Below are 25,232 nucleotides of genomic sequence, written 5' to 3'. Positions count from 1 at the left end.
CTTTAAGAGGATTCCAGTCAACCACCTAGTTTCTCCTGGATTTTCTGGGGTCTAAATTAAAATGTTGATGTGATGGAGCTTTAGTAGAGTATCAGACACTAAGGAGTTTCTGAGTGTTGCTTTGTTTCCGTTAAGGTTATTTTTGTCGTTATTGTTTTATTTTAGACATAAATTTGACATTGACAGTTATTGTAAAACTCAAATGAGACAGAAATGATTTCCATTTAGTCTAAAGACTAAAAGTCTAAAGATTTTATGAGACTCTGGAACAGAGACAACTATGGACACAGATAGCAGTTTTGAATGTTTTGTTAAGAAAAGTCTTCTGGGTCTGCAGGAGGTTTCCCAGGAGGACTGGAAGGATGAAGGGTGACTTAGTGGAGACTCTTAATTTTGAAGTCTTACTTGGTTTTTGATGGTTCCTATCTAGTAGGAATGGAGACCATATACGTTACTGGGCCTGAGGTTGGCAGTGAGACTGTATATCCGTTGTGCTTTAAATCTTCTTTGAGTGGAGGCGAAGCAGGCAGAGGTCAGACAGGCAGGTGGGAGTTCTCCAGGTAGAAGGCAAGCTCTGGCTGACTTTGACCAAGAAGTCCAGGAGATGGGAAGAATCGGGCATTGAAGCCTGGCCGAGCCACGACAGTAGAATAATGGGAAACAGCTCCAGCAGATTTGCTCTGGAGAAAGGAAATCAAAGGTAAGTATCCTTTGAGACAAAGAAAATGTACTATGTCAAATGGAGCCAGTTTACTACAGTAATACAGAGAAAGTGGTGATCTCCTGCCTCCCCAGTCTGGATGAGCTGCAGCTGGAGCTTGTTATGCCTGTCAGCTGTTGCAGTACAGAGACAACCTAGGCAACACACACACACACACAAACACACACACACATGCACACACACACACACACAGACACAGCATCTGCACTCAGCCCTACAGATATGACACTATCAGCTTTGCACATATAGACTCTTCAAATTCAAGCATGGACTTATTTTTAATTGCAATTTGCTTTGATCTAAACCCATGGGTCTCAATCTGTGGTACAGTTGCAGATAGTTGTACTTCAGCTGGCTTTAGTGGTAATCATTAGAAATGTTCGTATTAATTATTTCCAAGGTAAATATGGACAAATAAACTGTGAGGTCATGAACAACAAACAGACAGAGGAAAAACTACTGGTGGCCATGTGTACCATTTACCTCTTAAAGTGCTCGTATCCAAGAACGACATGAAACTTAACTGTGTTCCAGTTCCAAGTTTGAAAAGCAATGACATTTGCTAACTTATGTGCTTAGTGGCCAGGCTCATTGATATTAGCAATCCAAGTTAATATCATTGTATTTCTCTGCATTTTGCACTTAAAAAACCCTGTAGCAATATGTTCACTGAAGAAGGCTGTATATCACTATGTCAATGAAAGATTTAATGAGATACAAATAATTTCCACAGCTATCTCAAAGTCTTAAATTTTTTTGACCAGCTTGCCTGTCCCTTCTGAAGACAAGCATGCCCACAGCATGATGCCGCCACCACCATGTTTCACAGTGCATATGGAGTGTTCAGAATGATTTGCAGTGGCCAAAACATTTAATCAGATCGTGCTTTTCCTATGTTACTTCCCTACATACCCTGTGGCAAACTGCAAACAGGACTTTGTGCCTATTCTAGAAGTCCCAGATTTCTTGGAGTACATGAATAATAGCTGTCCTGTAAAGAAATTATTCTTCCCGAGCTGTTTGTGCTTGCAACATGACCAAATGACAACATTTACAAGGCGCAGTTCTTCAATATTTAATATTTTTACTTTTCATTAACAAACTAATACGGCTTGTAACACAGTTGGTTGGATAGCACACACATTATTTAAAGCACAATTGTTCTGCTCTTTAAGAATAAAATTTGGGGTGAAAAGTAAGAGAAAAAAAACAAAACTAACAAGACTGTCTATGAATATTGTTAGAAATCTAACCTTGCAGATGTGCACTGTACTGATGGCTGTTCATGTGCTAGTCTTGTAATTGAGGAGGTACATGGAGAAGCTGTTCCTGCAAACCTCAAGCACGTTCTTGTTTAAATGGTGTTCTGGAGAACTGAATTTAAAGTCCTTCAGAAGGAATAAAGAAAAACATAATATGTGTTAGGATGAAATGTGAAGGTTTACTTTGAGCATTGACAAGCACATGCATTGAATAACATGCATTGCCTAGTTTGACAAGCTTTATTATTTATGGATAAGTTTGTCTAACAATGGTGGAAAACAAGGAGAATTTAAGACCTCACTTTTACTAAAATATTATCATAACACCTTGGGACCCATTATGCACATACAGAAGATTTTCTTTCCACATGCTTAATGTTCAGTTTCCTGTTGTTTTAAGACATATTTTTGACGTCAGGCCATTGTTACTGACTTATTTCGGTCAGCCTAGAAGAATTTAGCTTTTTTTTAAAAAGTGATCAGATACATACTACAGACTGATGTAGTATTACAGCAATGGCACGAGTTATTGAATAGTAGAATCCAGAGAAACATGTGAATGGCCTTTCTGTTATTAACTGAGCTTTGACTGCTGCTTTGTTGCCCCCACGTCTGCAACTGTATATAAAAAGGTCTGAACACAATATAAATATGTACTGTAAGTGTTGTGAATATTACAGTATAGCTTTTAGACAGCAAGACACAAATAATCCTAAAAGGAAAATAAGTGGAAATTGAATAAAACATTTAATGAAAAAGATCTGTAAAATAATCACTTAAACAACAATTTAAGTAAAATGAAGGTGTTACCTGTTTTCCTTTGTGTAGATTTTAATTCTCAGTGCATCAAATCCCAGCCCCAGCTCTGTGCATGTCTTGTCCTGGACGTCAAAGTAATTAACATTAAACATCTTCTGACCCTAAGCGATCCTAATTGACCACAGTCTCTTCCCTTTTCAGATTGACAAAGATTGGGATAATTCACTTTTTACTCTGCTATGTGTGCATCTAAGTAGATTCCTCCTTCTGAGCCTCAGATTTCAGATCTGAAAAGTTACATTCTGCTTTTGCTGTGCATAATAATCCAAAATGTACCGACATGTCATAGTTACTTGCAATGAAATGCATTTTGTTTCATAAATATATTATATTAGACATATTGATAAATGTGTGTAGGAAGCTTTCAGTACATTTATGTCGGAAACATGTTAGGAAAATTATTTTAACCAAAATTCCCAGTGGCACAATCTTTGGCTCCCCCTGCAGTCAACACATACATTTCTTTGCCAACAAGACAGTGCTTAATTTGTCCTAAAATATTTCTCAAGTCTGGAATATACAGAGAGAGGGATTTTAAACAACTCCTCTTTGCAAAATCCCTCTAGATCCTAGGTTCTCTCCTGTGTTCTCATCTCTTCAGTTCACTTCACAGGTCTTCAATAAAATGTAGGTCTGGGGACTGAGATGGCCAAACAAGAAGGCTGATATTGTGTCTGGTGAACGATTTCTGTATTAATTTGTTGATATGATTTGGATCATTATCATATCAAATAATGATTTATTTTCAGTTTACAGGTAGGATTCTTAAGATTTTTATTTTAAATGTTTTAGTATTTCAAAGAGGTTATGATGTCAGACACTCTAATTTCATTCTCGGCGCCTTTGGAGAAGAAACAGACTTACAGTAATAGTGGGAATTAAATGCTTTTCCACACATTTATTCTGTATTTCATGGTAAATTCCCATGTGTTGTTTGTTACCGAAAAGGCCTGTTAAAGTCCCAGTAAAGCTTCGCAAATTCCACATTTTTACATTGGTGATAGTAATAAGATGCAACTTATTGCTGCAGTTTTTCTTTTTTGGCCTTAGAATATCGATGATCAACTAGTTTTTGGACCTCAGTGTTCTTACTGGTGTACAAGAATGAAAAAATATGGTGTTGAAATCTGGTGGGGGCAGTGTCATGATCAGGGGTTAGTTTTCTTCAGATGGAGCCAGAAGTTTTATCAACATGAATGAAATCATGAACAGTTCTAAATACCAGTCAGTTTTGACCCAAAATCTTCAGTTGTCTATTAGAAAGCTGAGAATGGAGAGGGTTTTTATTTTTCAGCATCACTTTGAGTCCAACCTACATAAAAAAGAATGGCTTCGCCAAAAAAACATCAAAGTTTTATAATGGCTGAGTCCAAGACTCTTTCTGACCTAAAGAGGGCTGTAGATGAGAGATGTTTTCACATTTTATGTTTGGAAGAAATTAGCAAGGCAGAGTGGGCACACAAGAAGTCAAGATTTGGAATGCAGATAGTATCCTATTAAAACAGTCTGAATGCTGAAATTACATCAAACGGGACTTCAACAGGTGTATTTACAGATGTGAGCCATAATTATAAAACCCAAAATTCAGCGTCTCAGAAATTAGAATATTGGGAAAAAGTTAAATATGGAAAATTCATGGTGTCACACCCGAATAAGCCAATAAACTAAAAAATAAACAACTTCCTGAGCCTTCCAAATAGTCTCTCAGACTGGGTCAGTTGGCTACACCCTCATGGGGATGACTGCTGACCTGACAGATGTCCAAAAGACAGTGATTGACACCCTCCGCAAGAAGGGAAAGCCACAAAAGGTTAATGCTAAAGAAGCTGTTCACAGAGTGCTGTATCTAAGCATATTTATAGTAAGTTGAGTGGAAGGAAAAAGTATGGTAGGAAATGGCGCACAACCACAACCTTGAGAGGACTGTCAAGCAAAATCCATTCAAAAATTCGAGGGAGCTTCACAAGGAGTAGACTGAGGCTGGAGTTAGTGCATCAAGGGCAACTACACACAGACAAATCCTATCCTGACCCAAAGATGTCAGAAACATCTTACTTGGCCTAAGAACTGGAGTGTTGCTTAGCATTCCAAAGCCCTCTTTTGAGATGAATGTAAAGTTTGCATTTAATTTGCAAAGTCCTAAAGTCTGGAGAAAGACACAAGAGGCACAGAATCCACATTGCTTGAAGTTCAGTGTGAAGTTTCCACAGTCAGTGATTAATTGGGGTTCCATATCATCTGCTGGTGTTGGTCCACTTTGTTTTATGAAGCCCACAGTCAGTACAGCCATCTACCAGGACATTTTGGAGCACTTCATGCTTCCCTTTGCTGACAGGCTTTATGGAGATGCTTAATTTATTTTCCAGCAGGACTTGACACCTGCCCGGACTGCCAAAGGTATCAAACACTGCTTTAATGACCATGGAATTACTGAGCTTGATTGACCAGCAAACTAGTCTGACCTGAACCCCAAGGAGAATCTATTGAGTACTGTCAAAAGGAAGGTGAGAGACGCCAGACCCAAAGTTGCAAATGATCTGAAAGCCACTAACAAAGCAACCTGGGCTTCCATCACACCTCAGCAGAACCACAGGCTGATCGCCTCCTTGCCACGCTGCACTGATACAGTAATTACTGCAAAAAGATTCCCAACCAATTATTGACTGCAAATAAATGAACATGCTTTCAGAAGCCTGACATTTCAGTATAAAATATGCCTTTTTCTTGATCTTATGTAATATTCTAATTTTCTGAGACACAAACGTTTGAGTTTTTATTATTTGAAAACCATAATCATCAAAACTGCAAGAAATAAAGACTATAACTATATATAAATAACTATATATTTCACTTTATGTGTAATGAATCTATTTATAAATTTCACTTTCTGAAATGAGTGACAAGAATTTTGAAACTTTTGCTCATAATATTAAAAAGGGCTATAATTTGCATGGTTCTGGATCCAGTTTCACCACCAAGGGGCACAGGGGGTTGTAGCCCCCTCTGGCCAGACAGCATTATATACACTGCTGAAAAAAATAAAGGGAACACTTAAACAACACAATATAACTCCAAGAAAATCTAACTGATTGACAATCAGTTTCACTGCTGTTGTGCAAATGAAACAGACAACAGGGGGAAATCTTTGGCGATTAGCAAGACACATTCAATAAAGGAGTGGTTCTGCAGGTGGGGACCACAGACCACTTCTCAGTACCTATGCTTTCTAGCTGATGTTTTGGTCACTTTTGAATGTTGGTGGTGCTTTCACACTCGTGGTAGCATGAGACGGACTCTACAACCCACACAAGTGGCTCAGGTAGTGCAGCTCTTCCAGGATGGCACATCAATGCGAGCTGTGGCAAGAAGGTTTGCTGTGTCTGTCAGCGTAGTGTCCAGAGCCTGGAGGCGCTACCAGGAGACAGACCAGTACACCAGGAGACGTGGAGGAGGCCGTAGGAGGGCAACAACCCAGCAGCAGGACCGCTACCTCCGTCTTTGTGCAAGGAGGAACAGGAGGAGCACTGCCAGAGCCCTGCAAAATGACCTCCAGCAGGCCACTAATGTGCATGTGTCTGCACAAACGGTTAGAAACCGACTCCATGAGGATGGTATGAGGGCCTGACGTCCACAAATGGGGGTTGTGCTCACAGCCCAACACCGTGCAAGACGCTTGGCATTTGCCAGAGAACATCAGGATTGGCAAATTCGCCACTGGCGCCCTGCGGTCTTCACAGATGAAAGCAGGTTCACACTGAGCACATGTGACAGACATGACAGAGTCTGGAGACACCGTGGAGAGCGATCTGCTGCCTGCAACATCCTTCAGCATGACCGGTTTGGCAGTGGGTCAGTAATGGTGTGGGGTGGCATTTCTTTGGAGGGCCACATGGCCCTCCATGTGCTCGCCAGAGGTAGCCTGACTACCATTAGGTACCGAGATGAGATCCTCAGACCCCTTGTGAGACCATATGATGGTGCGGTTGGCCCTGGGTTCCTCCTAATGCAGGACAATGTTAGACCTCATGTGGCTGGAGTTTGTCAGCAGTTCCTGCAAGATGAAGACATTGAAGCTATGGACTGGCCCGCCCGTTCCCCAGACCTGAATCTGATTGAGCACATCTGGGACATCATGTCTCGCTCCATCCACCAACGTCACGTTGCACCACAGACTGTCCAGGAGTTGGTGGATGCTTTAGTCCAGGTCTGGGACGAGATCCCTCAGGAGACCAGCCGCCGTCTCATCAGGAGCATGCCCAGGCGTTGTAGGGAGGTCATACAGACACATGGAGGCCACACACAATACTGAGCCTCATTTTGACTTGTTTTAAGGATGTTACATCAAAGTTGGATCAGCCTGTAGTGTGATTTTCCACTTTAATTTTGTGTGTGACTCCATTGGTTAATAAATTTGATTTCCATTGATGATTTTTGTGTGATTTTGTTGTCAGCACATTCAACTTTGTACAGAAAGTATTTAATGAGAATATTTCATTCATTCAGATCTAGGATGTTTTTTGAGTGTTCCCTTTATTTTTTTTGAGCTGTGTACATCAATTGTGCATAATTTAAAGAGAAGAAAGAACAAGCTTAGATAAATAACATTATTTATTCAAATTAATCCTCTTTTTTCCTTTATAAAGTTTTTGACTGTGGGTCCCTCTCTTTTGGGCCCACTGCTCAAATGACACCAGGATCACTTATGCAAGCAAACAACAAGAAGAGTTACAATAATGCCAAAACTACTGGTGGTTATACTAATTATTTGGCCACTTATTACAAAACTCTCTGGACTCTCCCACATCTGGGTGAAATGACCCACTTCCCAATTCACCACTTCATCTCTTCCTCTTTCACTTTATGCCTGTAAACAAACCGTTTTGCAAGCATGTACTTACACCGTTGTATATTAGTTAGGTTTTTTGTTAATTATGTAAATAAAAAGTCAGAAAATGCTCAAATCTCATAGATTACTTAATCTAACTGTATATTATTTTCTGAAAACTATATTTTAACAGAGTTCCATTTAGCTTGGTTCTGATCCCTGCGTGGGTCATTTGACTCTTATAAAGCATGATGGGTAATGATCTCTGATCAAACCCAAATATGAGCAACCTGCTGTATGGAGAGTTGTTTTATTTAAAATTAAATAAATAAATTTGTTCAATTATTTATTTACATCAAGATTTATTATTTATTTATTTAAGAGATGGACGAGGGGTGAGGACGTGACTTGTGTGAGTGGGATGGACTTGGTTTTGGCTTTCTGAACGAAGGCGACCGCCTCCTCTGCCCTGCTCCTTCTTCTAATTTTGAAGTTGGTTCCTGTTTTATTTCGTTGCGGTTCGCTGTGGGGTCGCTGCACTCTGACCGGATCCACCCCACAGAGAGAAAATCGCACCCCCTCATTTAAATAAAAGAGCATGAAATAAAAATGGAGTTAAAAAAGAAAAACCCCTGAAATATGTAATGTTGGTTTACAAAATAAAAGTGTCACAAAATTAAACACCATTATGAAATACATAAAATATAATAATTCTTGTACTGAATAAATAAATGACTAAATAAGCAAAAAAAAAAAAAGGATTTTTAAAATATTTATTTAGTTTTACTTCATGGGGACATTTATTTATTTGATAAAATAATTATTGATACATTATTGATAACAGTGTTTATTTCATGTAAGCAGATTTTCACACAGTCAATTGAGACAATAGTAAAATTACCTTTAAATTGTATTTTGTCCATGTGTAGCAACAAAACATTACCAAGGCATCCGGCTCCATTTCGTGCCCGAAGAAGTTGTGCTTTAAATGAACAAAAATATAGAGTAACCAAATAGTGAAGGAATAAAATAACCAGGATCCAGTTTACATAATCAGCTCCAACAGTAAAAACACAGAAGAAAAACATCCCAGGAGGGAGACTGAGGGTTCAGGGTAAAGGACTTCAGGGAGATAGAAAGGTTCAGGGAAGCACAGTGAAAAGATATCTTATAGGACGATGCAAACCTTTAGATCAACTGAAAAGAATCATTTATTTTGTTCACCTCCTGTATGAGTATTACACTTTTGGATTATTAAGAATGAGTAGGAAAACAAAAATCTAAGATGACCTTAAAACTCATCTTTGATTTGAAAATGAGCCTGATCTTCTGGTTTGAAGTCTGTGTTGGGGCTTCCATCCTCTTTGAGGAGACGTTCTGCAGTGTAGCCCACAATGGGATACTTGGCTTTGTAAGTTCCTTCAAATATACTATCTAAAGACTCGAGCTGCTCCTGAGTGAGGCCTGTCTGTAGAGGCAAAAATAAAACAAAACCTTTTATACAGCAAAACAATTCATACTGCTTGAATTTGTTTTTGTTTTTTTACAGTTTATCATGTTACAACCACAAACACCACTGCATTTTATTGGGATTTTTGTGACAGACCAACAAAAAGTATTGCTTAACTGTAAAGGGAAGAGGAAGGACAATAAAACATGGCTTTCAATTTTAACAGAAACAAATTCTGAAAACTGTGGTGGGCATTTCCGTTCGTGGTATTCACTCTGATAACCACATCATCCTGAACACCGGCCCCATGGTGAAACAGGGTGGAGGTAGCATCATGCTAGGGGCGCTTTTCTACAGCATGGACAGAAGAGATGGTCAGAACTCAACGGGAAGATGGATGAAGCTCAGGTTCACCTTTAAGAAGGATGACCCTAAATGTGCAGGCAGGGTAGATCAAAGAATATTTATGTGTAAAAGTCAAGGTCCAGACTTAAATCTTGAGATCTGTGGCAATGCCTAACACATGATGTTAGAGAAATTCTCCCTCAATCTGACTGAGATATTTTACAAAGGAATGGAGAAAAATCTCCCTCTCTAGTCTGAAGAGCTGGTACAGACAGACCCCAAAAAGACTTGCAGCTAATGCTGTTTCTACACAATATTGACTAAATATGAATGGACACCCCGATTTGTTTTATTTTTTATTAAAAAGGGGAAAGAATTTATGAATTCCATTCTACTTCACTATTGCATTCTGCTTTGTGTTGGTTGATCACAGACCATGGCCATTAATCATGTTGATGTTTGTGGTTGCAACATGACAAAATGTGAAAAAGGTTTGAAAGGCATATTATTAGTACTTCTCAATAGTTCTGGTTTGATGGGTTTTTTAACGGGTCCTGTGCTCTCAAGATGAAGAGTCACACTGATTTACCCAAAGAGGGTCATATGCTAAAGCCCACCATAGCAAATCAGTTCGACTTATGTTGGCTTCATTGAGTACTGACTAGGACATTGACCAGTCTCCTGACCACAGCTACTTCTGCTAGTCTCTACGAACAAAGCAACTAACATCTGACTGTTGTTGCTGTTGTCTTTTTTTCTGTGCAAAGTTGATGACATAATTACCATCAAAACTTTAAACAAATTTATGTCACAAAGAACGACTGAATTTTTGCATTTAAATCATAGCAGGGAAGGCATTTCCTCATAAAATAAGCTATTCTTTGAAGATACAGTTGCATTTTAAAATATTTCCACCTCATAGATTTCTTCTGTTCTTGCTTGTTTCAGACCATCTAAAAAAAACAGTTTTCAGATAGTAATTAAGGTGAAAGAATCAATCCAAACCAGCCTGGTGCAATGTGACAATTTAACTGCCCTGCTTGTTAAATCTTGAATTACCTGTGATTAACCAGTTTTTGGTTAAATTTCACAAGCCACACCATGGCCTGATTACTGCCTAAACTGTAGTATAAAGAAATTGCTTAAATAGAACCTGTCTGACAGCATGAACCAGCCAGTTAACCACAATGAGAACCATCATCCAAAAATGGATAAAACGTGAAGGAGTAGCGAACCTTCCCAAAACTGCCTGGCCTACCAAAATAACTCCAGAAACACATCGATGATTCAACCAGAAGATCCCAAAAGAACCAAGAAAAACATCTACAGCACTCCATGTCTCACTGAACTCGGTTAAGTTCAATGTTTGTGATTCAACAATAAGAATGACACTGGGCAGAGATAGCATTCATGGGACAGTTAGAAAGTAGAAACCAGGTGCGGCACTGGTGGTGTAGGGGTTAAGCGCGCGACCATGTGCAGATGCTATAGTCCTGGATGCGGCTGTCCCGGGTTCCAGTCCCGGACCCAGTGACCTTTGCCAAATGTATCCCCCTCTCTTTGCCCTCTTTCCTGTCTATCTACTGTCAAAAAATTAAAAATACAGGCATCTAGTGCTGCAAAAAAAAAAAAAAAAAAAGTCTAAAAAAAGAAAGTAGATGAAGAGCACAAAAGCCTGCCTTTTGGTGTGGCCTAGTTAAAGCCTATGCTTAAATTTGATTGAGATGCTGTGGCAAAATCAAAAAGAGGCAATTTATGCTCAAAAAACCCTGCAGTGTAGCTGAAGTAAAACAATTTTGAATCGCAAAAAGAAAAGTGAATAAAAATTCCTACACAGCGACGTAAAAAACTGATTGTTATCAACATTTGGTGGAAGTCTTTTTCCCATGGGTGGCAAAGCCAGTTATTAGCTTTAGGCGCCAATCCTTTTACAAAGGACCAAGTTGGTTTAAATAGCTTTTTCCCTCAATAAATGGAACCATCATTTGAAAACTGTTTATATTAACTCAAGTTATTTTTGTCTAACATTAAAAATTGTTTGATGATCTCAAACACTGAAGTGTGTCAAAAAAGCAAAAACAGACAATATCTGTAAGAGGTCCGATATGATCATGTGAAAGCACTTGTGGATGGTGTGTATAATGAGTTTTAGTCTGGTCCAAACTGTCACGCTTTTGTGGTCATTACTCTTGAAAAATGAAAGACCCCACTGTGCAGAAGAAAAAAAACATGTAAAAAACTCAAATGGAGCGGTGGATTCATGTCAACGTTTACAGCTTTGATGCACTAATTCTGCTGAAAATGTAGATCTGTTTTAAAAAAAACAAGAGAAGGATTATATATCCTTCCATCTATGGAAGAATATCAGCATGAAAAAGCCTTTAGAACTAGGTGGGTGTGTGAGGGTGGAGTGGGCACCTGGGTGCTTTTGTGTACTCACAGTGTCTGATGTCAGGTCTGCTGGGTTCAGGGACATCTTGGCCACAGCTCGACTGGAGTCCTTCCCAACCAGAGCGTTATATGGAGCATCTTTACCATAAAACTCTGCATTGGGTCAAACAGAAGACACCTTACTGGCAGAGTATGTAAGTAAATATTAGCAGATGGGCTGACAGAATACTGGACTGGGTTCAGAAAACTATTTAAAGGGTCCGGAAGGTTTTTCTTCCAGTGGGCTTCCTTAGACTTCACTTTTGAGCAACAGTTCAAACTCCAAATACCTTTTCCTCTGGAGACATCAAACACCACACCTTTTACTGCCATGTAAATAGGCTGGCCTTCCTGAAACAGGGAGGTGAAGCGACGGAAAGCGGGTGAGTTCTTATTTCAAATGAACAAAGCACTCAGAAGCACATCTTCAATAACACGCAGCGGGTTGATCACAGTAAAAACAACAAAAACTTTACCTCCCTGCCGTTGTATCTCTGGAGCTCCTCCTCGGTGAACAGCCGCACGGGTTTTGAGGCTGGTTTGTATTTTAATTTAACATCTTCAGCTAAACTCACAGCAAGAAGTATGAACAGGACACGAACCTGCGCCGTTGCCATGGCAGGGACGTTGTTTGGACTGATCTCGTGTGGAAACTTATCCAGCCACTTCCCTTCCGTCACGCTTTTGGTGTTGCGTTTGGTAGCGTTCGGAAAATTGACTAGTTGCCAGAGAAGTTTTGCATAACTAAATTCATACAATTGACCAATATATGAAGAATTTGTGATGTTTTATTATATTGTATTGTTGTTTTTGAAGTTCTTGTATGTTATGATTGTGTTGTTTGACTGAACTGTAAAACTCTTAGGTCAGTTTAAGCTGTTTAAATGGGTTGCATGAAAAATTAAGGATTTTTACATTCAACCAGTTTTACTTTGGATGTCATCTTCTAATTTAGTGGCTGTTGTGCACCTCATTGTGGTTTCTCAGGGTCTCATGTAACCACATCCCTCATCTTCAGGAAAGCTTCTAGCATTCATATTTTTCTCCTCTCTACAAACCTAAAACATAACCAATATATTTGGTAAATCAGTTCACATATGTTTTATTTGGGTAGATTTTGGGTAGAAATTATTTTGGTTTACCAGATGAAAGACATTTAAATTAATAAAAGTTCAACTGAATTGACCCTTACTCAGCAAAATATGTTAAATCATGACTTAGCATAAGAGAAATTTACTCAAACTAAGTAGTTTATTTATTTAAATAGATTAGTTTTTAGCTGTTGTCATTTATGTTGAATTAACCTTTTGACACAATATTCTAACAGGATGACAAAATGCAATAAAATGTTTTGAATCACCTTCATAAGTATACATTTAAAACTCACAGGCTGAGATCAATAGGTACCAAACAAACACAAAGGATACAGGCTGCAGTCAATTTCTACAAAAGTTTTATCCACTCTTTCTCAACAGAACCCTCTCCTGGACCCTGCTTTGCAGGAAAATCACAAACAAGGGTCTTCCTGTTTCTTTCATGAAGTCACCCAGTTTTTCCTCCAACTTTGTAAGAAACAAAAACAATATTGTTCTATGAAGAAGTAGCAATGATATAAAACTTTGGTTTTAAAATCCTTTTTTTAAACAAGATGGCACATAAACCGTTTCCCTTGAAAACCACTGCTAAGATGTTTAGCAACAAAATTTGTAGGATGTTTGACTTTAGCAATAGCGCTGTTGCTAAGCTAGCTAAAGCTGCTTGTTGGACGTTCGAAAACATTTGGTAGCAATTTCCTATTTAACTTTTAGAGTTTGTTTAGATCCCCTCTACATAGTTAAAAAACTGTGATTACCGAATTGACATCATAATTACGAAGCAAAGACTCGAGCAAAAGCCACCTACCCTGTTGAGTGCATCTTAACCTGTGCCATTAACTGTGAAAAAATATATAAAACGTATAATACATGTAGAGGTGTAAAATGATTACAATAGACTATTAAACATCTTAAACTATAAAACAATTTACAATATTTTAACACTGTTTAAATGTGGCCATAAACTGTAAATGTATGATAATTTCTGCTGGATTCTTTATCTTTTCTGATCAAAATAAAAATTTAAATTTCAATTTGTTTGTGTAAAACATATTAGATGCCAACAAGCCCAAGAAAGATCTACAACAAAATAAACCATTAATCTCTTGTATGTCTACAGACAAGGAATTTACCCATTTACAGATTTCTTCTGCTTTGGAAGTTTTGTCTCACCTAAATGTTTCAGATCATATTTAAATATAGCCTGAGTATATCCTATTTTTTCCCATTCAGTTTTGTTACTGTTTTTAGTATTACACATTGACACAATTGAAGCGTATAACATGCCTAAACAATATTTACATTTTTATGTAATATTCTGATTTTAAGTCATTGGCTCTTAAAGTAGATTAACATTGAAAAACAGCTTCACAGAATATCTACACTAAAAACTGCTGGGTGGAATCAGAGTCAACTCAGGTCAGGGTTCATTTAACACAACAGGTTTGGCCCAGCATGCTGGGTAATGTAAAGGAACTGACGTCCATCAGTTTAGTTACCAAAGAGTAGGTTGAAAAAAAGTAAAACAATAACCTGGGTCTCTAAACAAGAAATGTTTTGGTTAGACTGATCCTTTAGTCCAGAGATCAGGTCACCACCTGGAGGAGCCAGGCACCTCAGGCACACACTCATACCTGAGAGCAATTTAGAGTGGCATTTAATCTAACTTAGATGTGGACTGGAAAGAGAAAGCCAAAAAAAAAATCTTTGCATGTATACAAAAATGTATACATGCATTTGAACCCATGACCTTCTTGCTGCAAGACAACAGTGCAAATATTTTTTCACCATGCAGCCTAGAGAGTGACAAAACAATAAAGACAAAAAAGTCATAATGGTTAAACAAAAAATAATTTTGTGTATGTGTTAACACAACCTACTGTTATTAACACCGTCACAAAAAATCCCTTTAGCACCTTACAATTCCTGATTTCATCCTGTAGAAGGGGTTCAGTGTTTTCAGATCAGGGTCATGTATGGTTCAAAATGGCTCCTGTTGTCTCGATATCCCAACAAACTGGGTCATAATGTTTGACCCAATGTTTGGTAAAACTCACAAACTTGTGTCTCAGCAGCCCAAACAAAGCATTTGAGTTAAAGAAATAACCCAGGAGGTCTGGAGTGATAAATCAGCGGTCATCTTGTAACTAGTGTAGCCTATTAAAGTATCAGTTGTTGTTAAAAATGAACGTTGAACGTTCCCGTGAGCACGTGAACGCAGCGGAAGGATGCGCCATGCTTAGGGAAGGACGGAGGAAACAAGAAAACCACGTCAAGGAAGCATAAATGTTTAAATTGTATCGCAGCCTGTAGAGAAGCCTGGTTATCACGGGATGGGCCGCTATCGTCGTCACCAAGGCCGGGAGGGGACTGGGGGAGGGATGAATGAGTGGTGGGACTAAGTTAGAGTAGATCCCGGCCATCCTGAGCGCGTGTCAGGGGGGGGTTGGCATTTCCTTAAAAACGTGTAAATGTCTGCGTTACTGAAAGGCAGGTTGGTGACCGAACAGAGATAGATTCAAGGATTTTACGGCAGATCCACCCAGGGAAAGAAGAGCAGAGGAATGCCCAGAACGGAAAGTAGGAGTTCCTACCAACAGGTAAGACTAGAATTTCCTTTTTTATTTCACGGTTGTCTAAATAAATCAGCAGAGGAGTATTCAGCGGGACTTCCTCAGGGCTCGCTTCGCGTCATGTGACTGGGCTGCAGTGGTCTGCCGCTACTTCATAACCCCTGTTGGTAATAACATGCAACAAAGCTTGGGTTGTTGTTTGGCTGGCGTCGTTTTGCACGAATGTTGTACTTTACAGTGACTGAAGTTGCAGAAAACTAAAACATGTCACCTAAGTTAAAAAATAAAGTTAAATGGCAAAACCTTTGGCGCTTTGCTAGAATTTAAATTTCTAGGTTTATGTTGTAGTCTTAATGAACTGTCTAGCTGTAAATAAAACAGAATAAACTAGTGTAGCAGCTGACTAATCAGTGGAATTTATGTTTGTCCAAATATATAAATATCTTATGTAAAATGCCCATGGATTGTTACTCGTTTAATAATGGCAACAAATGTGGGGATTAATCATACAGTAAAATAATAATAATGTAAAAAAAAGAACAAAAAATGTTTACATTTTACAAGAGTACATTTAATACATACTGAAACGTGCTGGGTTAAAGACAACCCAACTGGTAAGCCCGTTCTGAGCCTAATGTGAACAAATCAAACCCTGGGTTGATTGAACATTGACCCAAATTACATGGTTAGGTTTTCAACCTAAAAACATGGAGGGGACAGGTTGAAAATCACTTATGTTTAGGAGTCGGTTAAGGATAATACTTCAAAATTAATACATTTAAAGTGGCCAGTTAACCCATACTTGTTTTTGGGCTGTCAGAGGAGTACCAGAAGAGAAGCCAAGCTAGTCTGAGGGAAACATGCACCCTCCACAAAATAAACCATAAATATTCTCCCTTCCATGAATGTGACATCCACAGAAATCTTTTCAGGGGGCTATTTAAGGTTGGACAGTCTTTCGTAAAATTTAGCCCAGAAAACAATATGTGAACATGTTTTAGCCCATAGGTCATGTTGGCTATCCCATATTGTCAACCTCTACCACTTTTCAACACATTTAGACAATAAAAGCATATTTATGCCGGCCACTTTTCATCATTTGCTTTTCAATCACAACTTCACATTCTGACATACTGCCATGTCTCTTCTATGTCGGCTTAGTGAAGATTTGCCACCGTGGATAAAAAGGATGAAAAAAATAAACAACCTTTTAATGTCTATTAAGACGTATTGAAATATAACTGGATTTTGATGCCAAAAAATTACTCAAAAAATCTAAAATGAACTTGCTTCTCTGTATGGACTTTATGACTATTTCTTTGGTCAAACTGTAAATGTTCAAGCTAACACTAGCTACAGGAACTAGCTAGTTTGAGTGGATAATTTCCTTCTTTAGTGTGAACCAAAAAAACCCACTGACATTAACACTAACACACTGTATGATTTCACCGTCTTTAATATCTTTTGTTTTGGCCTGTGAAAGAGGTTCATCTGGTTAGACCTACCCAACGTCTGCCCCAACAACATCAACCCAGCAGCTTTTGGAGTGCATTTAACCTCAAAGTTAACATGGTAAACTGATGTATGGGAGCACTGTTTCTAAATGAAAAATGCCTAGCATAGCAAAGATAGTGATACAATGTTTAGTTTGAATACATTAAACAATGGAAAGATAGTCAGTTTTTTCATTGTCATACGTTATCTTTGGGATAATTTAACTTGTTGTAGTTGTTTAAAGATTGAAAATACTGTTACAGTTTTCCAGAGAAATCAGTTACAACACAAGATATCTGCTGCTCAGCACTCCTTATCACTGCTGTCTCATTCAACTCTGTTTAATCTGCTGCATTTCAACAGAATACAGGTCTGGACTGATGATTGCGGAAGTTTGCAGAATGTAGCCACAGATGCAATTAGAGTTAGTTATGAACGTGCTAAAGATGTTTTACCTAGAAGAAGAGCTTTCACAGTAATCCACAAAAAAAAACCTTTTTTGTTAACACTTCAACTGCATATTTAAAATTACGTCAAGGGCATTGCATGGCGTGTATTTGTTCACAGTAGTTTGATTGACTTTGGAAATAATTTGTCCTCCCCCTTATTATACAGTCGTAACAGCCTAAATCTTGTCAGAACAGTGGTTATGAAACGCACAACCCTAATAGTCGTTTGTGTTTTAAAATAAACAGTTCAATGATGACGATTACTATGATGACGAAGGTAACGGTCAGTCTCAAGACTCTTTCGATGAGGCTGAGGAGGACCTGGTACCTGTGGAGTCCGGCGGCAATGTCACACGAGGCAAGCAGCTGTTCCTCTGTTATATGGTGAACCCTAAAGTTTTGCATTATATCAGAAGTTCTTGCAGATTTAATCTGTCTCTGTTTCTTGGGCTCATAAAGGTCCAAACGTTTGGAGAACTAGAAAGTAGACATACATAACAGCATAGAGTATAATGCTGCCGATACTATTCTTCTGTTATACGATGATCTGAAAGCATAACAGCCTTCATAATTCTACCCTTCCCTCTTCTCTCCAGGGGATAACATGAACATAAACAGTCCACCAATGAGATTCAGCAAAACCTGTGTGAAAAACGTCTTTACTGTCCTGCTCATCTTCATCTACCTGCTGCTGACTGCCGTGGCAATTTTCCTGGCCTACCAGACTATCTCCGACTTTCTGAATAAACTCAGTCAACCTGTCATGTCTGTCAACTACAAAGAAGTGGACTCATTCTCACCTCCTGGTTTGTATGAAAACAGCACAATGCTTGTGAGGCTGAAGGGGTAACGAACAGTTGGTGCATGTGAGCTCAACCAGAATCCAGAGTGCCTGGCAAAGGTATTCACATTCGTTGAACCTTTTCACATATTGTCACATTACAACCACAAACTTCAATGTGTTTTATTGGGTCCAACACAAAGCAGCACATTTTACAAAAACATATGAACAAAAAATGAAATAAACAGCGTCATAAAGACCAAGTAACACACTATACATACAAGGGTTAAAGCTGTGGAGAAGTCTAAAGTAGGGTTAGGTCTTGAAAAAAAAATGCATCAAGCTTTGATCATCTCAAAGAGCATCTTTTAATCCATGAGCAAAAAATAGAACCTAAACTGAAAGGTTTCAGTACTGGAAGAAATTGTTGACAGGAAAACTATTAGTCATACACTCCCAACATCTGGAAGACTGGTAAGAAGAAAGCTATTAGAATTCATGTTTGTAGGTTTCCACAAGCCATTTCATGGACGCAGCAAACATGTGGACAGAGGCTAGATGAGACAAACATGTAACCTTTTAACCTACATATAAAATGCTATTTGAGATAGAAACACACAATACCCTAAAACCATCTCCATGGTGAAACATAGTGGTGGTAGCATTATGCTATGGGAATGCTTTTCTTCAGCAAAGGGCAGGGAAGCTGGATCGAGTTGTTTAGAACATGGATTGAGCAGAGTACAGGGTAATCCTGGAAGAAGGCTGAAAAATACTTCACACTGGGGTGGAGGTTCATCTTCTAGCAGAACAACGACACTAAACTTACAGCCAGAGATACAATGGAATGGTCTAGGCCAAAAAATATTACCGTGCTAGAATGGTCCAGTCAAGGTTCAGGTCTGAATTTGATTTAACAACCAGTGGCAAGACTTGAAAATAGCTCAAAGACTCTCGCTGTTCACAGACTGACATCCAAACAATCTGAGCATGAGCTGTTTTGCAACAAAGAAAAATGCTTACAACATTCACCAGATGTGCAAAGCTGGTAGAGACACACCCCAAACACATTTATAGTGTTATTACTAGTAGGAGTTTGGGTGAGGGTTCTCTTTTGTGTTTCTGTTCTTATCATCTCCCTGTTATTTATTATTTTCTTTAAGGTCTTTTTATTTCTCTGTGTTCATTATAGTCTCTATGGAGTTGCCATATTAGTTATTCCTTTGTGTTTAGTTTGTCAGTTTTTTTCCTGTGCTCTGTTTATTTTAATTTATTCCCTTATGTTTGTATCTTGTGTCTTTTCCTCTTGGCTTACTGTTTCCTTGTGTTTTAGTTCAGCTCCCTCTGTGTTAATTAGTCTCCTTTCCTCAGCCTCCCTGCTTACCTTCTGCCTCAGCTGCTCCACATTATCCCCTGATGAACACACTGGCATCCAGTGTCATTCTCCACATTTTACTCAGTATGTAAGCTCTGTAGTTCCCCGTTATTCTTCTCTTTGGTCTGCCCATTGTTTTCTCCGTGCTCCTCGTCTTGTTATCCTTGTGCTCTCCTGTAAGTTCTCTATTTTGTTTTTAATAACATCATGTTCATCCTATGTTCCTGTCTGCACTTTGGTCCTTCCACGCAACATGACATACAGTTGTAATTGTAACTGCTTATTCTCCTTTATGCTCAGCTTTGTGTTGGTTTATCACATAAAATCCTAATAAAATACACTGAGAATTATGGTTGTAACATGACAAAATATGCAACCGTTTCAGAAGAATGAATACTTTTGCAAGACACAATCATCATTATGATTATATATTTTTTGTTCAAATTAGCCAATTACTCAAGCTGACTGACATTGAAACTGGTTTCCAACTGGATGAATTGGGGGAAAGTGTTTTCTTTTTGTGTTTTGGGTAAATTTAGTGGAGGTAAAATTAAAAGTTTGTGAGATTATCAGTTTAACAGATTAACAGTTTCCATAATACCTTTTAATGAGAGTATTTGGCACTTCATGGCTTTACTTCACACCTGCTTTTTAGCACCACCAACCACCAAGTTGGGTAAACAATAACAAGCAAGTAAAGGTGTTAAACATGGAAATAAGACATTTTTATTGTGTCGCATCACATTACATATCATTGGCATTGAAATACACAATGCCAGGCAACTGATCTAAAGCAAATTCGGCACAAGAAAAACTGCGGCATCTAATAAAAATAGACGGAATTAAAAGATAAAGTTAAAGCTCAAATAGATAGTGTGACTTAAAATGTGGAAGCAAGCATGTAAAATGTTTGTTGCATGTGTAGTTTTAATTTAAGTACATGCTTTTAACGTGATAAATGATGCATTACTACAAGTACACTCTAAAGTTGCTTTGATATGTAATCCTATTGGTGTCTCAACTAAAAATATTTAATTGACAAATTCACCTTTGTGAATTTTCCACGTGTTTAAATAATTAGTTTCTTCATCTTTGGCAGGTATTGCTCTGTTCCCCGACAATGCTGAGCTGCTGAGCTGCAAACATCACTACCATCACTACATCCCACCTTTAGTGGACCCTGGCACGCCTCATGAAAGGGACTGTGAGTTCACAGAAGTGACTTACTTTGAGCCATTCTCAGCTCAGAAAAAGGTATGATGTGAATGCAGAGATTTGGTTGTTTCCCTGACATAAATGATAGGTCTAAGAGATGCAACTAAAAGCTTCTGTGATAAATGGTGCCCTTCAAAAGTATTCATACCAATTGAAGCTTGAAAAATTATGGTTTTCAAAATATTTTACATGTAAAAAATCTGAAAATTGTAGGGTGCATTTGTACCCAACCATGAGTCAATACTTTGTAGAGCCTTTGGCTGGAATTACAGCTGCAAGCCTATTGGGGTATATCTCTACCAGCTTTGCACATCTAGATATTGAAAATATTTCCCCTTCATTGGACAAGGCTCAAGCTTAGTTAGACGCAATGGAAAGCATTCACTTCCAAGTCTTACCAGTGATTCTCAATCTGGATCCGGACCTAGACTGGGCCATACACACAGATGTATTCCAGCTCTGGATCTGTGTTTAAAGTCTTTTTCCTGCTGGAAGATAAACCTCTATCCCAGTGTTAAGTCATTTGCAGCCTCTTATGAATTTTCATCTAGGATTGCCCTGTATTTAGCTCCATCTGACCATTACCTGTGACCACCTTCCCTGTTCCTACTACAGAAAAGCATTCCATGATGCTGACACTATAACGTTTTAATTTTGGGAATGGTGAGTTCAGGGTAATGTGCAGTGTTAATTTTCTGCAAGGCGTAGTGTTTTGGATGTAGGCCACTACATATGGCTATGATTGTATGGCTAATAGTTGTCCAGTCAATAGTTTCTCCCACCTGAGCTGTGGCTCTTTGTTGCTCTTCCAGAGTTACCACGGGGCCCTTGGCTGCTTTTCTGATTAAAGCTTTCCTTGGCTGACCTCTCAGTTGGACAACTTTGTCATAGTAGTTTTCCTGATGTGCCATACTCTTAGCATTTTAAGATTATTTCTGTGAGATGTTCAAAGTTTAGAATATTGTTTTATAACCAGTGCTTTAAACTTGCCCCCAGATTTACCATCTGTCTGAAATGATCCCACTCTATTCAGAGTTTTCAAAACTTTGTAAAATTTTCTTTCCACTTAAGAAAGAGGCACTACTTTCTGTGTGGGACTATCAAATAAAATCCCAATAAAATACTTTGAGGTTTGAGGTTGTAACATGACGAAATGAAAAACCTTTTAAGGGGTTTGAATTCTTTTCATATGCACTTTAACTGCTGATTTACAGTCTTATATCTACTCTCTTCTGCTGCATCATAGAAGCGAGCTGTGGTGGTCCGCGGCCCATCGGACGTGAAAAACAAAGAGCTGATCTTCATGCAGTTCAGTCAGAATGAAACACATGAGGACTTTAGTGCCATTTCATACATGCTTTTTGCTAAGTTTAGTGACTTGATTGAAAGGTAAGCACAGAGCTAACATATTGATTCTGTTTTGTTTGCCATGTGAGATAACTGCTATGGGCAATCAAGTCTTTGCTGATGCTGTTTCTGTGTACGTTTGTCACGTGTCCTCACTGGTGATTTGTTTTCAGGTAATCTGTTCAATATTTCATCAACAATACAGACCAGTTAAACTTGAAGAAATCTGTTTTTGCTCCCAGCAGAGACAGGGAAGCCAGTAAGCTTTTATGCATTAGAAGTCAAGCACAAGAAAAATGGGAAACCTGAAATGAGGTCCGGTTTCATTATGTATATTTCATCAACACAAAGTTAACCTTTTGGCTAAAAGGATTACAGTGTGTCGACAGACACTGTGATTAGTTCTTCAATTTATAGGAAAAACAGTTCTCATTAACGTCGAAACGTTTGCACTCTTGTAAGGAACAGGCACAGATAATACAATCACAGCTAGATGTCACAGTGTGGTAATTATGTCAGTTAAAAACTGATTTAAATGTTAGTTGTACCTTTTATATTGTTGAGAGTTCATCTAAAGTTCCTTTGTCCTCGCTGCTTCATGACCTCTGAAACATGTGATCAAATGGCTGGAGAGTCTTGCAAAAGTATTCACACCCCTTAAACCTTCCTACAGTTTGTCACTTAAAGACCCAAACTTCTATGTATCGTTCTATGATTTTATTTGATAGAGCTACACAAAGTGGTGCATTGTTAACAGATTTAAGGACATAGTTACATGATTTCTGTATTTTTTAGGCATTAAAAACATGAACAATGTTGCTTACATTTATATAAAAAGGGCAAAGATAACAACAGAACTGCAAACCTACTAAAATATGGCTATTCACCTAAACTGACAGGCTAAATAAGCAGCCAAGAGGCTCATGGTAACTTTGGAGGAGCTGCAGAGATCCACAGTTCAGGCCGGAGAATTATTAGCCATACAGTCACAAATCTGGTCTTTAATGACGAGTGGTAAGAAGTGTACATGCTTTGTGCTATTTCTATAAAGATATTGTTTAAAAAGAAACAAAGGCGCCAAGCCTCACCGTAAAGTTCTTCAGGATAACATCCAGGTAATCACCTAACCTGCAATCTGCCATCTGGCTCGCCACTGTGGAGTCAATTGCATCTGCAGGCTTAGAGTAGATCCACTGTGTGCTCAAGGTCTTCCTGCAGAACATAATTCAATGATGCTGTCGCTTACACCGAGCACGGCAACAGGAAGACTGTGACTACCATGGATGTGGTGTACGCTCTGAAGAAACAGGCTCTACAGTGGATGGAGCTAAATATGGGACAGTCTTAGAAGAAAACCACTTATGAAGTTTAAGACATGAAACTGATGCCGAAGTTCATCTTCTAGTGAATAATACTAGTGGCAATACTTGAACTTTAGCTATTTTGCCAGGAAGATTTGTTACCATAACTTTAGTGCTTACTATAACAGTCCTGCAGCTAAAGGAGGTTCTTCAAAGTTCTGACTTATCTTGGTGTATCTCTTAAAATCTCTACACAACACAATAAAGTTCTTGGTTTCAACGAAATGTGAAAAAGTTTAAGGGGTACAAATACTTTTTCAAGGCACCAAACATGATAAAGTCTAATCCAGCAGCTTAAGTCACCTCTCTTTTCTGGTCCTCAAGCGCAAATAAGTCTGATTTTATGAGGGACTGTGAGCGGAATTACTCCATGTGGACCTTCTCTGGAGGATTCAGAACCTGGGTCAAAATGTCATTAGTGAAAACATCTGGGAGAAACAATGAAGCAATTGAGTTTCGGCAAGAGGTATTTCCGAACTTATACCAGCTTACATGCACGAAGATGTTTTCATAAATGCTATGCTTTCATGATTTATGTTTATTCTTTTAGTCCGGAGTGGTGAAATTCAACGATAAAAGACAAGAATCTGAACAAACGGATCAGCTCTTCTTTGTTGTCTTTGAATGGCGAGATCCTTACATGCAGGAAATCCGGCTGGTAAGTTTTCCCTGAGATATTAGCCTTGTAAGAATAGTCTGTACATGTGAGGCTGTCAGTGTTCAGGACAACTGTGCTCCTTTCTATACAGATAGTGACTGCAAATCCCTGGAGCTCTGTAGGGATCCTGTGCGTTGTCTTCATGGCTCTCTTCAAGGCAGCAAATTTTGCTAAACTCACAGTAAAGTGGATTATTAAAATGCGTAAGAGGCATCTGAAGCATAAAGCGCGGGAACTGAACCCTATAAGTTAAAACACAATGCAGGAAAGCTCTGCTCGCACAAGCTGACATGATAAACATTCAAGTGACGGATCTTTTTTACACAAATGCATTTCTTGATGCTATTATGTACAGCGTCTTTTGATAATCGGTGAGAATGATTCAACTAAGGGACTAAGGGAACATATCTTGGAATGGGACAGTTTTACAAATAGAACTGGCTACATTTTAGCATTTCAGATTTATCACCCACTTAGATGTATTTTCTTTATAAAAGTAAGCATTTTGTAGCATTTCTAAACAATCCTGGGACCACCATTTTGCACATACAAACTGTTGTTGAGAGATTATATGCTTTAAAAGTTAGTTTTGTACAATTTTTTTATATGTTCTGATAATGAAACTGAGAAACAATTTTTGATGCTAGAGTTTTGTGGTAATAAGGTCTATTAAGGGAATTTTGTAGTGATTCTTTTTAATGTACTTTTTTATCAAATAAAAATGTCAGACACATTTCCAAAATGACCTCAAAAGGGATTATCAGAAATGAATTTAGTGTTTGTTTTTAGCATTTACAATTTTTATTTTCATTTCATTTTTATTTTGTTTATCAACTTGTTGTGCTGAAAAAAATATATAAATGTGATCATTGTTAGAATTATCTTAAGTTACAAGTTTGTTGTTTATTTCCATGAAAATAAATTACTTTTTTTTCCATATCTCTAAATGTGATTTTACACAGAATTTTGAATTGTTGAACATATAAAAATAGTGTTTTTCATATGCTAATTTAACATGCAGCTAAACAAATAT

The 25,232-nt window shown here is 38.3% G+C and overlaps 2 protein-coding genes across 4 annotated transcripts; one reads left to right on the top strand and one right to left on the bottom strand.

The window, feature by feature from the left end:
• Positions 1-199: 199 nt before the first annotated feature.
• On the bottom strand, positions 200-12,533 carry nenf (neudesin neurotrophic factor). 3 transcript variants are annotated; one of them, XR_007035225.1, is made up of 8 exons: positions 12,329-12,533; positions 12,143-12,203; positions 11,863-11,966; positions 8,918-9,095; positions 8,529-8,609; positions 2,794-2,864; positions 1,975-2,109; positions 200-680 (listed from the first exon to the last, which is right to left on the bottom strand). XR_007035225.1 is itself a non-coding variant. In XM_047346239.1 (5 exons), the coding sequence occupies exons 1-4, from the start codon at positions 12,467-12,469 to the stop codon at positions 8,919-8,921; spliced, it is 483 nt and encodes a 160-aa protein (XP_047202195.1). In that variant the 5' UTR covers positions 12,470-12,533; the 3' UTR covers positions 8,387-8,609; position 8,918. The 3 variants fall into 3 exon arrangements, 1 of the variants encoding a protein (XP_047202195.1); XR_007035226.1 differs by lacking the exons at positions 200-680; positions 1,975-2,109; positions 2,794-2,864 and adding an exon at positions 8,011-8,206; XM_047346239.1 differs by lacking the exons at positions 200-680; positions 1,975-2,109; positions 2,794-2,864 and having other exon boundaries at positions 8,387-8,609.
• A 2,738-nt stretch (positions 12,534-15,271) lies between these two features.
• pacc1 (proton activated chloride channel 1) lies at positions 15,272-25,138 on the top strand. Its single transcript, XM_047346238.1, has 8 exons — positions 15,272-15,546; positions 17,709-17,820; positions 18,059-18,268; positions 20,718-20,872; positions 22,080-22,222; positions 23,866-24,007; positions 24,092-24,199; positions 24,291-25,138. Exons 1-8 carry the CDS (start codon positions 15,511-15,513, stop codon positions 24,450-24,452), a joined length of 1,068 nt encoding a protein of 355 aa, XP_047202194.1. The 5' UTR covers positions 15,272-15,510; the 3' UTR covers positions 24,453-25,138.
• Positions 25,139-25,232: the final 94 nt, after the last annotated feature.

Source organism: Girardinichthys multiradiatus, chromosome 19 (assembly GCF_021462225.1).
Source record: "Girardinichthys multiradiatus isolate DD_20200921_A chromosome 19, DD_fGirMul_XY1, whole genome shotgun sequence".
Taxonomy (NCBI): Eukaryota; Metazoa; Chordata; class Actinopteri; order Cyprinodontiformes; family Goodeidae; genus Girardinichthys; species Girardinichthys multiradiatus.
The sequence above is the reverse complement of the archived record's forward strand: the minus strand, read 5'-3'. Positions and strand labels throughout refer to the sequence as shown.

Coding starts and splice junctions, on each gene's coding strand:
- nenf (XM_047346239.1), bottom strand. CDS start 12,469: ATGGCAACGGCGCAGGTTCGTGTCCTGTTCATACTTCTTGCTGTGAGT. Junction 11,967..12,142: donor TGATGTCTCCAGAGGAAAAG/GTATTTGGAGTT, acceptor GACCCAATGCAG/AGTTTTATGGTAAAGATGCT. Junction 9,096..11,862: donor CAGACCTGACATCAGACACT/GTGAGTACACAA, acceptor TTGCCTCTACAG/ACAGGCCTCACTCAGGAGCA.
- pacc1 (XM_047346238.1), top strand. CDS start 15,511: ATGCCCAGAACGGAAAGTAGGAGTTCCTACCAACAG. Junction 20,873..22,079: donor CATTCTCAGCTCAGAAAAAG/GTATGATGTGAA, acceptor GCTGCATCATAG/AAGCGAGCTGTGGTGGTCCG. Junction 24,008..24,091: donor CAATTGAGTTTCGGCAAGAG/GTATTTCCGAAC, acceptor TTATTCTTTTAG/TCCGGAGTGGTGAAATTCAA.